This window comes from Chelonia mydas, chromosome 16 (genome assembly GCF_015237465.2).
Source record: "Chelonia mydas isolate rCheMyd1 chromosome 16, rCheMyd1.pri.v2, whole genome shotgun sequence".
Taxonomy (NCBI): Eukaryota; Metazoa; Chordata; order Testudines; family Cheloniidae; genus Chelonia; species Chelonia mydas.
The window spans coordinates 3,084,221-3,098,837 of NC_057857.1; the positions used below are offsets into that span (position 1 = coordinate 3,084,221).

The window sequence follows — 14,617 nt, forward strand, 5'->3', positions numbered from 1 at the left end:
CCTGAAGGGGGATCAGCCAAAGCCACGGCCCCAGGCCACATGTGCAGGGCTGCGTTAATCCCTAGAGCCAGTGCTGCCTCGTCTGTGACACGCTCTGGCTTTCCAGAGCTGCTGGGCTCAGGGCTGCACTGGAGGTCTTCAGGAGTAACCACCCTGAGCTCACCTGAGTCAGCAAGGAGGGTCCCCCATATAGATCCTTTCAGGGAGTGGGATGCAGATTGAGGAGCTGCCAGAAATGAGATGTTTAAAGATCTTGGGTCCTCCGAGGGGTAGCACTGAGCTCTGGGCGCTATTGAGGTCAGCAGCGTGGGCTTTGACTCCCCACAGATCCAGCTAGCCTGTGATCCTGCCTCCAACCTCAGCCGCTCTGGTGCTCCTAGGCAGGCCCTGCCCCTCCCCAGCCTGTACCTGCGCAGGCTGGAGATCATGCATGGAGCTGACACTGTTTCTTGCTGTATCGTGGTGTCTGCAGATGCCCTGGCTTTGGCTGTTTGCAAGGAGCAGGCAATCAGCCCCCAGCTCCTGGCCCTGTGCACCAAGGAATGTCACAGTGGCATGATGCGCACTGACCCCAACGAGCCCCTTCCGCCCCCAAGTTGTCACTGGGGACGACTGTTGTATCTGTGTCTGCTGGGTACGGTGTGGTTAGCTGGGAGGGGAAGGGAACAGTACAGCCCTGTGGGCTGAGTCTGGGCTGCTGCCTGTCTGAAGTGAATGCCTCCCCTGCCCGCCCAGCCACAGGGGGAAGGGGAAGCTTTTGTGGTCTTTGCTTATTTTCAGCACAGTATATTAGGCTTCCAAGCTGGTGCTGTGTCCCAAGGCCTCTTCCCTTCCCTGGCAGCACTCACCATTGTACTGTGTGTGCTGATACTGTCCTGCTAAGGGGCATGATGGCTGGCTGTCCTGAACGTGTTTGTCAGCTGGGTTGTGTCAATTGCTGGGGGAAACCGGGAGGCTTTCCAGTGGGTAGGACACAGGACTGGAGTTCTCGCCATCAGTGCAATGTGGGCTGATGACCCTGCACCCCTCTGCAAAGTGCTTTGGGATCTCTGGAAGTCGAGTCCTGAAGATTGCTGGTGTGGGTCCTACCAGGAGCTGCAGGGAGTAACCATGTCCTGCCTGCTCTGTGTCTTCCAGCTGCTGAGGCCTGTGTATCAGGAGCACAATGCCGCGGTGGGTAAGTGTCCATTCCTAACAGCCCCCGGCTCGGCAGACTCGGGAGCTTTGCTGCCTAGGCAGTTGCTGTGGCACCCCCCTCAGTGGATGGGGCACTAGCCTGGGAGGGAACGTATGCTGGATTCCCCTCTGCTGTGAACCAGGGTGTGACCTTGTGCAGTCACTAAGCTGGACAAGCCCTGGGTAACAGAGCCAGCCTGAGGCCTCCGGCTTTGTGCTTTGTGAGGGCCTAAGCCTCGAAACCTCACTGCAAGGGCTCGAGGAGACAAGCTGCTGGGCTGCCCTCCTTGGGCAGGAGGCAGGGGACCCAGTGTTGCCCTCCCCTCATTTGTTTGGGTGCTGGGTCATGCTTAGGGTTTGTCCCACAGATTCACCTCTCTGGCCGTCCCCAGCGTCCTTGGGCCAGCCCCGTGCATATCACCTGCTGTCAGTGAGTGGGAACTGGTGATGTCGGGTTGGGGCAAGGAGTGGTTTCTCAGACTCACGCACAGATATCCTCTCTGGGGCTGGGACTGGGACTGACCTTTCTGCTCCTTCCCTTCTGCTGCTCACAGAGGCGGCGGCTGCCCTGCAGTGCCCCATTTTTGCCAGAGCAGCAGCTGCAAGGGGGCTCCACTCCTCAGCAACGCATCGCATATGGAGGAAGTGCCATGTACTCTCCTCCTTGACCCGGTCAGCTGTTCCAGCCGGGCATGGGGAGGAGCAAGTTGTGGGGCCATGCTGCTGTTCCACTGAGTGAATGTCCCTGCCATGCCTGCCTGCCCACCTCTGCACTCCACCCCAGCCAACTCCTCCCTAGAAACTCCCCATACAGGCCAGGGAAGACTCACTCCCCCACTGAGCCCCTCCCGGCAGTCAGAGGAGACCAGGCCATCTCGGGAAACAAAGGGGATCCATTCTGCAGCCAGCCATGAGCCAGCACCAGAGGGACCTTTTCCATGTCCAGCCAACCACCACACAGCCAAAGGGCTGTCTCCACAGCTTCTTGGTAGGGAAGACCCCTAGAGGAGCTGCTGGAGGGGTGGGGGAAGCATGGCTGAGGTATAAGGGCAGATGGATCTGGTGAGGGCCTTGTGGAAGGGTTGGTGAAGATTATGGGAGGAAGATGGTAGAATTACTGGGTTATTTTGTTGTGTGAAGGAGAGTGAATCACGCAAGGAGAATCCTGAATATAGCTGAACGAGAGGGAGCCTTCTTTGAGAGAGCCCTTGTTCAAATCTGGGAGCACATCACTGCACTTCTCCCTCCCCCACCAGTGTGCCTCAGTTTCCCCATCTCTAAAATGGGGATAATGCTACGTGCCCTTGTCAAGGTTCCTTCTCCACTCTGAACTCTAGGGTACAGATGTGGGGACCTGCATGAAAACCCCTGAGCTTATTCTTTACAAGCTTAGGTTAAAACTTCCCCAAGGTACAAACTATTTTACCTTTTGCCCTTGGACTTTATTGCTGCCACCACCAAGCGTCTAACAGATATATAACCGGGAAAGAGCCCGCTTGGAAACGTCTTTCCCCCCAAAATCCTCCCCAAACTCTACACCCCCTTTCCTGGGGAAGGCTTGATAAAAATCCTCACCAATTTGCACAGACCCAAACCCTTGGGTCTTAAGAACAATGAAAAAGCAATCAGGATCTTAAAAGAAGAATTTTAATTAAAGAAAAAGTAAAAGAATCACCTCTGTAAAATCAGGATGGTAAATACCTTACAGGATAATCAGATTCAAAACATAGAGAATCCCTCTAGGCAAAACCTTAAGTTACAAAAAGACACAAAAACAGGAATACACATTCCATCCAGCACAGCTTATTTTCTCAGCCATTTAAACAAAACAGAATCTAACGCGTCTCTAGCTAGATTACTTGCTAAGTTCTAAGACTCCATTCCTTTACTGTTCCAGGCAAAAGCATCACACAGACAGAGAGAGCCTTTTTTCCTCCCCTCCTCCAGCTCTGAAAGTATCTTGTCTCCTCATTGGTCATTTTGGTCAGGTGCCAGCGAGGTTATCCTAGCTTCTTAACCCTTTACAGGTGAAAGGGTTTTTCCTCTGGCCAGGAGGGATTTTAAAGGTGTTTACCCTTCTCTTTATATTTATGACAGACCTGCTTTGCAAAGTGCTCTAAGATCCTGGGATGAAAAGCACTGAGGGTGGGTATTCTGGCAGGTCCCTGAATATGTCCGTGGGCTTGTCTGCCGTGCATTGCCTGGGTCTGCCCTCCTCAGGCTTGGGGAAAAGCGCTTTGTAGGTGTTGGTGTTGCTCCTCACACAGGACATCCCCTTAGCACTTCTCCAGTGGGTTCATTTTATTACTGAGCAATTGGAACTGGCCCTGGACCTGATTCTTGCAGGTGTTAGTGCAGTCGAAGTTACATGGCTGTCTGAGGCTGCTGCAGACGCTGTGCCAGCTTTCCTTGAAATCTCGTTGTCTCACTCATTCATTCAGCTCTGTTAGGTCTCTTTGCTGTGGGGTGAGGAGCTAAAATGATAACAGCAAGTCCTGCCCTTCAGAGCTGTGGGAACTGATGCCAGTCTGGCTCCAGAGAAATGTGTACTTCTGGTACCCCCTGCTGGGCGAGCGGCTTCCATGTGCTCTGGTGGCGACATGCCCCGTGACTCAACATATTGTCTGGGGAAAGGGCGTGTGGTTCCTGTGCACAGACTGCTCCAAAGCCATGTGAACGGCAGCTTGTTTGATCGTGGGAAATCCTCTAGTGCGGTGCTCCCTGCTGCCTCCCCGCGCAGTGTCAGCTCCGAACAGGGCAGCTGGCTGCGGCGGTGCGTGCCAATCGATGGAAGGAAGCTGCAGAGCGAGGGGTTAAGTGAGCGGCAGCTAAAGGGAAGGTGAATGGAGTGGAGGGCGATAGAGTTTTCTGTGACAATATGTGTGTTTGGGTTTTGGTGGATTAGATGAAGCAGGGCCCTAAACTCTGAGCCTTTTGGCCACTAACTGCTCTTCTGAGGTGTGGGATATTTGTTTAAAATCAGCCGTTCTGAAGCAGTGTCAGGTGTGCAGAGTCCTGGACCCTGGGATCAGGACAGGATTGCTTGATGCAGTGCCACATTAGTGAATCCAGTCTAGTTTTAAATGCAAAACCACTTGTAGACTAGGCTCAGTGCATGGGCCAATGGGGCAGATGCAGCTCCAAGCGTTTGGCTTGGGCTTGCTGTCGGTTTGTACTAAAGACGTGGTTTTCTAGAGCTAGCATTTGTGAGAAGCTGGAAAAGTCTTATCATTTTCTTAGCAATCAGACCTGCAGTCCCAGTGTGTTTGGCTGGTTGTAGCATGTTCTGCAGCCCTGAGTTCCTCTTTCTGCATGGCTGTCTGTAGTACAGGAGGCCAACGACTTGCTTGCCAATGAACTCATGAGAAGTGTTTCCCCCACTTTGCCTCTCTCCTCTTGGGTGTCTCTGTATCATAACAAAACAAATCCCAGATCCAGAGGATATTCATGTAAAATGCACCAAGTATGGGAACAGTCTGGTGTGGAGAGAGGCCCTGGGCTGAGAAATGCTCTCTCTCTGCCTGTCCTTTGTGCATGGGCGTGAGCCTTCTTCTTGGGTTTGGTTTATTTAATACCTCAGGAAGCCCAGCTACTGGGCGCTCTTGCCTGCTCGTGGCCTTGAAAGGCCTGGGTTCTATTGAGAGACCAGACTTCACATCATGGCAGCTCAATAAAATGTTCCCGAAGCAACAAAAAAAGCTAGCCAATACCAAGAGATATAGGGTTTATATAGGGTATGCATCCGATGAAGTGAGCTGTAGCTAACGAAAGCTTATGCTATAAATTTGTTAGTCTCTAAGGTGCCACAAGTTCTCCTTTTCTTTTTTTAGGGTTTATTCTGCCTCCTAGGGAACCCAAATGCAGTCTTAGACCTCAAGCTGCTGCTGGGGTTGGGAGAAGAAGAGGGTGGCTGGACAGTGGTTGCAGGGGGAAGGTATGCATCTCAGTGAAGGACTTCGGTTGGGGGGCTCAGACCTGCAGACCCAGCTTCTCCTTTTGCTGGGGCTGGGTGAGCAATGCCATACCAGCAGTTCTCTGTTGGCACCGGTCCCTTGCTTGAATCGTCCCGGTCCTGCAGCTCTGTAGTTGCTGTTTTACCCTCCCTGACCTAGCAGCATCATCTTCAGCTACTCCTGCAGGCAGCCACTGAACCCTGAAGCTGGCGGCCAGAGGGGTTAACTGCATGCGTGTGAGCTCCCTCCTGGGCCTCGGAGTCCTGTACAGCAAGGGCAGGCGTGCCTCCAAGAGCCCCCTGGCCTTGGGACGGAGGGAGGCCAGGAACCCAGCCTGTGCAGGGGTTGGGCTAGTTTTGATGAGTGTTGGTGAGGACAGGTGTTTCTGAGCTAAGAGAGTTTCTCCAGAGCTTGCCTAGCTGAAATGACCAATGTAAACACGGGGACTTGGGAGACTCTAGACACAGAGCAGTCCCAAGCGTGCGTGTTTCAGACTAAGCCCAGCACAGGTGAGAAAATTGGAGGTGCTCAGCTGGGTGCAGACTGGATGCTGGAAAGCACCGTTTTCAGTCCGGAGAGCTTCACACAGCTGCCATTGCCAGGGAGCAACAGGCCTTGCACTCTGGCTTCTCCCAATGATCTGCTTCAGGTGGGATCAGGTGGGATGGTACAGTTGTTGTCTGCTCGGCTCCAGGGTAGCTCGAGAGCTCTGCTCTGGGTGTGTCATGGGGCTGCAGTTCTAGGCAGGGTGACCAGATGTCCCAATTTTATAGGGACAGTCCCGATTTTTGGGTCTTTTTCTTATATAGGCTCCTATTACCCCCCCACCTCCGTCCCAATTTTTCATCCTTGCTGTCTGGTCATCCTACTGCTAGGTGTGGGCTAGGACAAGAAGTTCTTTATGCTTCTCTAATTGAACGGTTTCCTCCTGGCATTGGGGCAACTGCCTGTGCAAGTTTTCCAGCTGTAAAATTTTGTATTGAGTGTAGTTATTGACCAGCCCCCTTAGTGAGTACAGTGTGGCAGCTGGAAAGCTCTGCAGTGGAAAAGCTGGGTGATAGCTGGAGTCTTCATCATGGGTCCCAAGTTTTCAAGACCCTGTGCATGCTTCCCCAAGCTCTGAATTCCTTCTGATAGGAGAATTTCCCTTAGCTGAAACCTGAGCAGGTAGGGGGACACTTCTGTGTTGTGGGTTATTACAACATTCTGCCACTGCTGACCCTGTGAAGAGAGTATCCTTGCTCTGGGGCCCTCCCTGTTGCAACAGGAGCGTGGTTAGGAAGAACCAGGATTTTCCCCATAGTGTTTATTTTTAATTAGCATTTGCAGTTTGTTTAGCAAGCACGGGAGAGAAAACACTAGTTTATCTGAACAGTGATTAAACAAGCAAACACTGGAGCTATTGTCACCCTTCATATTGCAATGGGAACATTGTTTTGTGCAAGTTGGCTGCCTCCCCAGATCAGACCAGAGAAAATTAGGAAACTACTTTTGATGGGTGAAGAATTTTTGAGGTGAAATGAGGAGATTTAGCAATGCGGAGTAAAAGCTAGCTGCCAGCCTGGCCAGCCTGCAGCCACCTTGCCCTTTAGTGTGTGGTCATGAGCCCATCTCTCATTATTTGGTTTTATCTGGCAGTCAGACTGTTAGCAAAGGGAACATGGAACGAATTAGGGAATCACTGTAGTTAGAGCTGGAAACAACCTGGTAGGTAACTGAGGCCCCCCTAGAAGGGCAAGGTACTGGACAAACAGTAACAGTGGGTACTGCGAATACAGTGCAATCTGTCTCTGCTGGCATTTATCTAAAAGCAAACACACTACTGCCTAATGGTTAAGAGAATATGTAATCATAGAACCATAGGGTTAGAAGGGACCAGAAGGGTCAGCTAGTCTAACCCTCTACCAAGATGCAGGATTTGTTGTGTCTACACCAGGTTTCAGAGTAACAGCCATGTTAGTCTGTATTCGCAAAACGAAGAGTACTTGTGGCACGTTAGAGACTAACCAATTTATTTGAGCATAAGCTTTCGTGAGCTACAGCTCACTTCATCGGATGCATACTGTGGAAAGTGTAGAAGTGTAGAAGATCTCCTTACAATGTATATGATAATCAAGTTGGGCCATTTCCAGCACAAATCCAGGTTTTCTCACCCTCCCCCCGCCCCACACAAACCCACTCTCCTGCTGGTAATAGCTTATCTAAAGTGACCACTCTCCTTACAATGTGTATGATAATCAAGGTGGGCCATTTCCAGCACAAATCCAGGGTTTAACAAGAACGTCTGAGGAGGGGCGGGGTAGGAAAAAACAAGGGGAAATACACATTGTAAGGAGAGTGATCACTTTAGATAAGCTATTACCAGCAGGAGAGTGGGGTGGGGGGAGGTATTTTTTCATGCTTTGTGTGTATATACAAAGATCTTCTACACTTTCCACAGTATGCATCCGATGAAGTGAGCTGTAGCTCACGAAAGCTTATGCTCAAATAAATTGGTTAGTCTCTAAGGTGCCACAAGTCCTCCTTTTCTTTTTGTGTCTACACCAGTGGCACTCAACCTTTCCAGACTACTTTCAGGAGTCTGATTTGTCTTGCGTGTCCCCAGGTTTCATCCCACTTAAAAACTACTTGCTTACAAAATCAGACATAAAAATACTTAAGTGTCACAGCCACACTATTACTGAAACATTGCTGACTTCTCGTTTTGTCTCAATGAAATTTTTGTTTGTACTGATCTCACTAGTGCTTTTTATGTAGCTTGCTGTAAAACTAGGCAAATATCTAGATGAGGTGATGTACCCCCTGGAAGACCTCAGTGTACCCCCAGGGATATGCATACCCCTGATTAAGAACCACTGGCCTAACCCATTCAAGACAGATGGCTATCCAGCCTCCTTTTGAAAACCTCCAGTGAAGGAGCTTCCACAACCTTCCTGAGCAGTCTGTTTCATTGTCCTACTGTTCTTACAGTAGGAAGTTTTTCCTGAGATTTCATCTATGGCTATGTCTACACTACAGACATTACAGTGGCACAGCTGTACCGCTGCAGTTTCATCGCTGTAAGGTCTCCCGTGTAGCCACTCTATACCGGCGGGAGAGAGTTCTCCCACCAGCATCATTAAACCACCCCAACGAGCTGGGGTAGCTATGTCGGCTGGCGAGCGTCTCCCGCTGGCACAGGGCTGTCCACACCAGTGCTTCTGTCGGTGAAACTTACGTTGGTCGGGGGGGCGGGGGGCGTGTTTTTTCACACTCCTAATTGAACAAAGTGCTAGTGTATTGTCTGCTGTGCTGTAGTTTGAACCCAGTGCCTCTTGTCCTGCCCTATGTAGCAAGAGAGAACAACTTTTCTCCATCTTTTTTATGGTAGCCTTTCAAGTATTTGAAGACTGCTGTCGTGTTCCCCCTTAATCTCTTCTTCTCCAAACTAAACATACCCAGCTCCTTCAGCCTTTGATCGTATGGCTTGTGTTCCATCCCTTTCGTCATCTTTGTCGCTCGCATCTGGATCCCCTCCAGTTTCTCCACATCCTTTCTATAATGTTGGTTAGACTAGTGTATTTAGTTTGGAAAAGGCCCTATCTACTCCATGGCCTTATGCAGGAGTGTTTTGGCCTGTTTCTATACAGGACAGTTATGGGCTTCAGCTACAATGCAAAAGCAGGAGCAGAAAATGCAGAAATGGCTGGATTCATGAACTGGCAACTGGAGGGACTGCAGCCTATGCAGCCATTTAGTACTGAGGCTTCTGCACACAAACACTAGGCACTAACAGCAGGACATTGCTTTAGGCAAGATTCCTTTGCTAGTAACTCCCTGGAGTCTCATTTGACTTAATGGTTGGCCTGGGAGATTTCTGCCTGCTTGGTCCTCTCCCTGGTCTATGTGGAACACCAGCCACAAAAGGGGCAGCATCCACAGGGACTAGGGCAGCAGCTTTTGGCTGACAGAGAAATGCAGTCAGATCCCTTTGGCAATGGTTTTGCCCTAAAACCTCGACACAGAACTTAGATTCCCAGCCTCAAAGGCCCTTGGGCTGGGCCCTGCCCTGGGGTACAGCGGCTGCTCTGGCTCCTTGTGGTGACGGGGGGTGGCAGCTGGAGTACTGCAAACCAGCTTCTGCACTCTGTCCAGTGATGTGCTGCAACTGTGATGAGAATTCACTTCTGACAGGCTGAGATCCCTGGGATGGGTCTGGGTCCCCCTTTATCTCCCCAGTGCTTTCAGTGGCCCCACGTCACAGGGAGGCTTTCCAAAGAGGGCTCTCTCTGTTTTCAGCCACCCCCCAAGGCCAGAGGGACAGCAAATAACATGTTATCAGTAGGAAATATTTTACAACTTCCTCCAGCTTGACAGCCCTGCTTTAATCTCCCCTCTGACACTGTAACCATGGGCCAGTCGGACTGGCAGTCTCCTCCCTCCCCAGACAGGCAGCACCCTGGCATTGCATTTTCAGAGCTTCCTGCTTCTTGGTAGGCAAGGAACTCCCCTGCCCCACATCTTTGTCACACGCCAGCTCGCTGCTGGTAGTTCTGAGAAGGTTCCGAAACGGTGGCTGACAGCTCTAAAGCAGGGTTATTAGTAGCAGTGTTCATTGTCCCGCAAAAGCAGCACTTAGGCCATTAGCTATTTCTGCAGCCTTAGCCCTTGGATTATTCCTGTGTGATGGGGGAGGTTGGTGGCTCCTTCCTTCTGGAGCAGGCTCAATGCTAACTGTGAGCTCTGGGGTGGTTTGGACTGAGGCCGGATCTTTGACTGGGTAAGAGCAGTTCTCAGCTGTGCAGTACCTGAATGCATCTGTTCAGTGACACATTGAGAGCACCACCTACTGTAACAGCTGTTTCTAATATCCTGGGACCAACATGGCTACAACGGCATGGCATACTTACTTTACCATAGCGTTTGTCCCACATGCACTCACGCTGCTTTCCAGGCTGAGTCACCTGCACAGTGCCTTCTGCTGACAGATGAATGAATCTGGCAGCTGGCCACTCTGAAACATTTGGGAATGCAGCTGACGTGAAAGCTAGGTGCACTGCACTGCGGCTGGTAGATTCTCACTTAGGTATAACTGTGCCAGGATTTGAGGTGTTTAGTTGACTGAAAAGAACAGTTTCCCCCATAAATCACCTATCATTCATCTAACACTATCTACCTATTGATCCCAAAGTGCTTTACAGAGAAAGGTGCATGTTGTTATTCCCATTTTTCAAAAGGGGAAACTGAGGAACCGGGGGCTGTGACTTGCCCAAGGTCACTCATGAGTCAGAGGCAGGCTGGCATTAGAGGACAGCTTTCTTGACCCTCAGTTCTGTGGGGTCAGTCACCTTTAGACTGTGCTGACACCTGAGGCAGAGGAAATGGTCCCATTTCCATGTGGTTTGCGCACAGGTGGAAGGTGTGTCCAAGGCAGTGCCCAAAGATGTAATTAACTGGAAGGCCGTATTACTATCTATGCCCATTGCAGCCAGGAGCTGTCCTACTATCATTAGTATTATTAATGGCATTAATTTAATCTGTAACAAGACATGGAGCTTTGCAACCAGCAACCATGCTAAATGAAAGCAAAACAGCTGACCTCTACAGGGGGCATTCTGAAGGCAATTAACTCATTCTCCAGCCAGTGCAGCTACTGCTAGGATGAGAGCCCCACCTAAAAATGCCAGAGTGTTGCACACCAGTAAAAGATCCATGAAACTCCATCAGTTAGAGCCTGTGCTCAGCAGTGACCCCAGCACTGTACCACAGGCTGTGTGTAAGTTCCCCCAGGCAATGGACTGCAATCAGTTCTGACTGTCATGTTCTAAAGAAGCTCCTGTCGCTATGAGGAAGACTCAGCTGGAGAGTTTGCGATGGTGTTGCAACTCCCAGGTCTTGGCCAGTTGAAAGAGAGTGTGTAGGGCACAGTCTTGCAAGGATTAGGGAAGTGTGCTGAGATAGTTTGGGTGAGTTTGGATTGTGGGCTCCGGTATGCTCCTGTCTCTGGCCAATTGAGAATGATCCGCTCCCCTCCCTGCCACTGTCCTGTGCCCCTTGGGCATTCCTGGGGTAACCAGATGGAAGAGCTGTAAAACGAGTATCAGAAGGAAAAGTTAAACGGGTTACACCTACTCATGCAGAGGGAGGGGTGACACAGATAGGCTTCTAGATTGCATTAATCCCCCTCAGTTGTATAGTGCAGGTCTCTTGCTTCTTTGCACCCAGGCCTCCGATTGTGGGTGTGGGGAAATGCTCCCAGAAATCTGCAAGGTTCTGATCTGTCTAAATTATGCCATTAGTGAGGAAAGAGTGGGTTGATATCCAAGCAAAGCAGCCCCCGAACCATCTTCACAGCACACGCAGGGCACCACCAACTCCTGTACCTGTCTGCATGTCTGAGCATGCTGGAAATGCCTGTATGCTTACAAAACAGCAGGGGAGGGACTGTCCTGACAAGAGACCAGCATGGAACAAATGCACGTTGATCATCTGATGTTTAAAAATAGTTCCCAGAGTGAGGGCAAGGGCACGACAGGCCATGCGCTGTCTCTGACCCGGAAACCTGGGACTGTAGTATAGCAGGCTTGAAACAGCACTTCGGAGAGCTGCCAGACTATGAAGTCCATGTGCAGAGAAAAGCAATCACTGTACTGGATCACTGAAGCAGGCGGCTGCAAAGAAAGCTTTGGTGTAATCCTGTTTTCTGGATGAGGATAATGGATTTCTCCAGTGAAAAGGGCCAGAATAGAAAACTAATGAGGTTGGTCAGATTTCCTGAACGTGAAGGTGAAATACAGTGCTTAAAAACTGAAACTGTGTGGGCTGGGTGCTGCTACTCTGACTCACAACGTCGTCACTACAATATACAGTCACCAGTCTGAGCAGCTGTAATAGCCACGGGATCGCTTTGAAGAGGCCTGGGGTCATTCATATACTTATGAATATATTTACAAATCCATCTTTCTGACATTTATTCTGGCATCTCCAACCCTGAGCAGCTTCTCAGAGCTGCAGTTTAAAAAGTTACCACCTGAGAATGTTTTCTTCTTCTCCCCATAATGTGAAATCCGTTTCCTTGGCCCCAAATACCCTAGGATTGAGCAAGATTCAGTTCTGGACCAGGGACAGGATTTCTGTATGAAAAAATGTCACAGCTTTAAAGTCCAGCAGGGCTAGGCCTGGGTGCTTTGGGTTTTTTTTCTTACCTTCTTCCTCTGAAGCATCAGGGCTGGCCCTGCCAGAGATGGGACATTGGACAGGGTGAGCTGGTGCTCTGTGGTGGCACTGAGGATTCTCTCTCTGAGGGGTGTGGCTGGCTGGTTCTTGTTCCACATGCTCCTTGTCTAACTGATCACCATATGTCGAGTTGGTAGTGACCGGGGGAGGTGGGGGTGACTGGCTTCCTCTGCAGCATGTAGATGTGGGTCACTTGCCAGGATTATCTGGGTATCTCTCACTTAATCATTTCCTGGCCAGAAGTCTAGTCTCCTGCAGGCTCTGATACTTTGGTCTCAATTCGGTTGTTGGGTTGAGTGTGCAGGTGCTGAGTGGTGTCGGTGGCCTGGGATATACAGGAGATCAGACTACATGATCTGATGGTCCCTTCTGGCCTTAAACCCTATGACTCTTTATCCCATTGAGAAGCGGAGTGTCCATGCTTAGCAATGGGAATAAGGTCCCAAGGTATGGGACAATTGTGGGTCTAGAATAGCTATTTATGCTCAGATTTAGACAGGGGTGAAAGTAACTTAAAGGACTTGCTGGTACTCCGGAGTTTTGAGGAGGGGGTGGGGCCTCTACCGGAAGAGGCGGGACCCTTAAATCAGGATTTAAAGTCCCGGGCTAGGGCTGTGGTAGCAGCAGCTGGGAGCCCCGGGCCCTTCAAATCACCCCCTGAGCTCCCAGCTGCAGAGGTGGCTGGGAGGCTTGGGGCCCGGGGGCGATTTAAAGGGCCCGGGGCTCTAGCTGCCACTACTGCAGTGGAGCCTCAGGCCCTTTAAATTGCTGACGGCGCCCCGGGGATCCAGCAGCAGGGCCCGGGGCTCCAGCTGCTGCTGCCCTCCAGGGCCCTTTAAATCGTCCCCGGAGCCCTGCTGCTGGAGCCCTGGGCTAGCGGTGGCGGGGTTCAAGTGGCTATTTAAAGGGCCCGGAGTGATAGCAGCGGCAGGAGCCCCGGTCCCTTTAAATCGCCACCCGAGCCCTGCTGCCGCTACCCCAGGGCTCTGGCAGCGGGGCTCCGGTGGCAATTTTAAGGGCCCAGGGTTCCAGCCGCTGCTCCAGCCGCTGCTGGGAGCCCCAGGCCCTTTAAATTGCCGAGAGGGGAAGCCAGTCCGCCCCGGTACAGCGCACCAGCTCTTGCTGGCAGCGGTCGCAGGTTTGTAAAAATTTTGGTGCTGCCCAGAACCTGCCCCTGCCCAAACTCTGCCTCCCTCAAACTCCACCCTCGACCTGCCCAAGGCTCTGGGAGGGAGTTTGGGTCGGGGAGGAGGTCTGGGGTGCAGGAGGAGTGTAGGGTGCAGGCTCTGGGAGGGAGTTTGGGGATGGGAGGGGGTGCCGGGGTGAGAGCTGCGGGGTGAGGCTGGGGATGGGTTTGGGGTGTGGCTGGGGATGAGGGGTTTGGGGTGTGGGAGGGGGCTCGGGGTGAGGCAGAGGGTTAAGGTCCAGGGGGGATGAGGGCTCTGGCTGGGGCTGGAGATGAGGGGTTTGAGGTGTTGGAGAGGCTCAGGGCTAGGGCAGAGGGTTGGGGTGCTGGGGGGTGAGGGCTCTGGCTGAGGTGTGGGCTCTGGTCTGGGGCAGGGCTGGGGATGAGTTTGGGGTGCAGGCAGGATGCCCTGGGACTGGAGCCAGAGAGGAGGACTCCCCCCAGCCCTCTCCCCGCCGACAGCAGCGAGCTCTGGGGTAGGGGCCCCCTTCTCACCCCCACCACTGTCATTCTCACTTGCCTCCTCTGTGGTGGGTGCAGTGGGGGCGGGGGGCTGCCATCACATGTGCACCTCGTCCCCTGCTGCTGCCTCTCACTGTAGCCTCATTGGGGGTGGGGGATGGGGCTGCCCCTGCCCAGCGTGGGGCAGGAGCGGTGACTGCGGGCATGGGGGGTGGCTGTACTGGTGGAGGGTCCCACCGAAAAATGAAAGGGTCTGAGGGGGAAGGGCAGCCTGCCCTGGCTGTGGTTGATGGGGGGCACTAGGACCCTGCAGCGGCAGTTGATGCAGGGAGGCAGCATGGAGCTGCAGGGGAGAGACAGGGACATGCTGCTCTGGGACCCAGGGAGGCGTGGGGGGGGCAGCAAGGGGGGACCAGCGGGGAGACCCGGCGCCGAACACTGGTGGAGCCGGGTCCCCGGGCCCTCAGTATTGCTGGAGCCGCGAACCCATATAACTGTCCTCTGCGGCTTGCCGGTATGCCGTACCAGGACGTACCAGCTTACTTTCACCTCTGGGTTTAGAGCTGTTTTGCATTTGTTAGTTTTTATAAATTTGAGCCCTGCTCCATTGGACACATACAACAGA

At 52.1% G+C, this 14,617-nt stretch overlaps 1 protein-coding gene across 14 annotated transcripts in view; it reads left to right on the forward strand.

Moving 5' to 3' along the window:
• RGS3 (regulator of G protein signaling 3) overlaps nucleotides 1-14,617 on the forward strand; it is a 249,884-nt gene that overhangs the window by 109,439 nt on the left and 125,828 nt on the right. For all 14 annotated transcript variants that reach the window (XM_043530151.1, XM_043530154.1, XM_043530153.1 and 11 more), the window contains one exon: nucleotides 1,138-1,177. In XM_043530151.1, coding sequence (XP_043386086.1) covers nucleotides 1,138-1,177 — 40 coding nt within the window. The remainder of the gene's footprint in view (nucleotides 1-1,137; nucleotides 1,178-14,617) is intronic.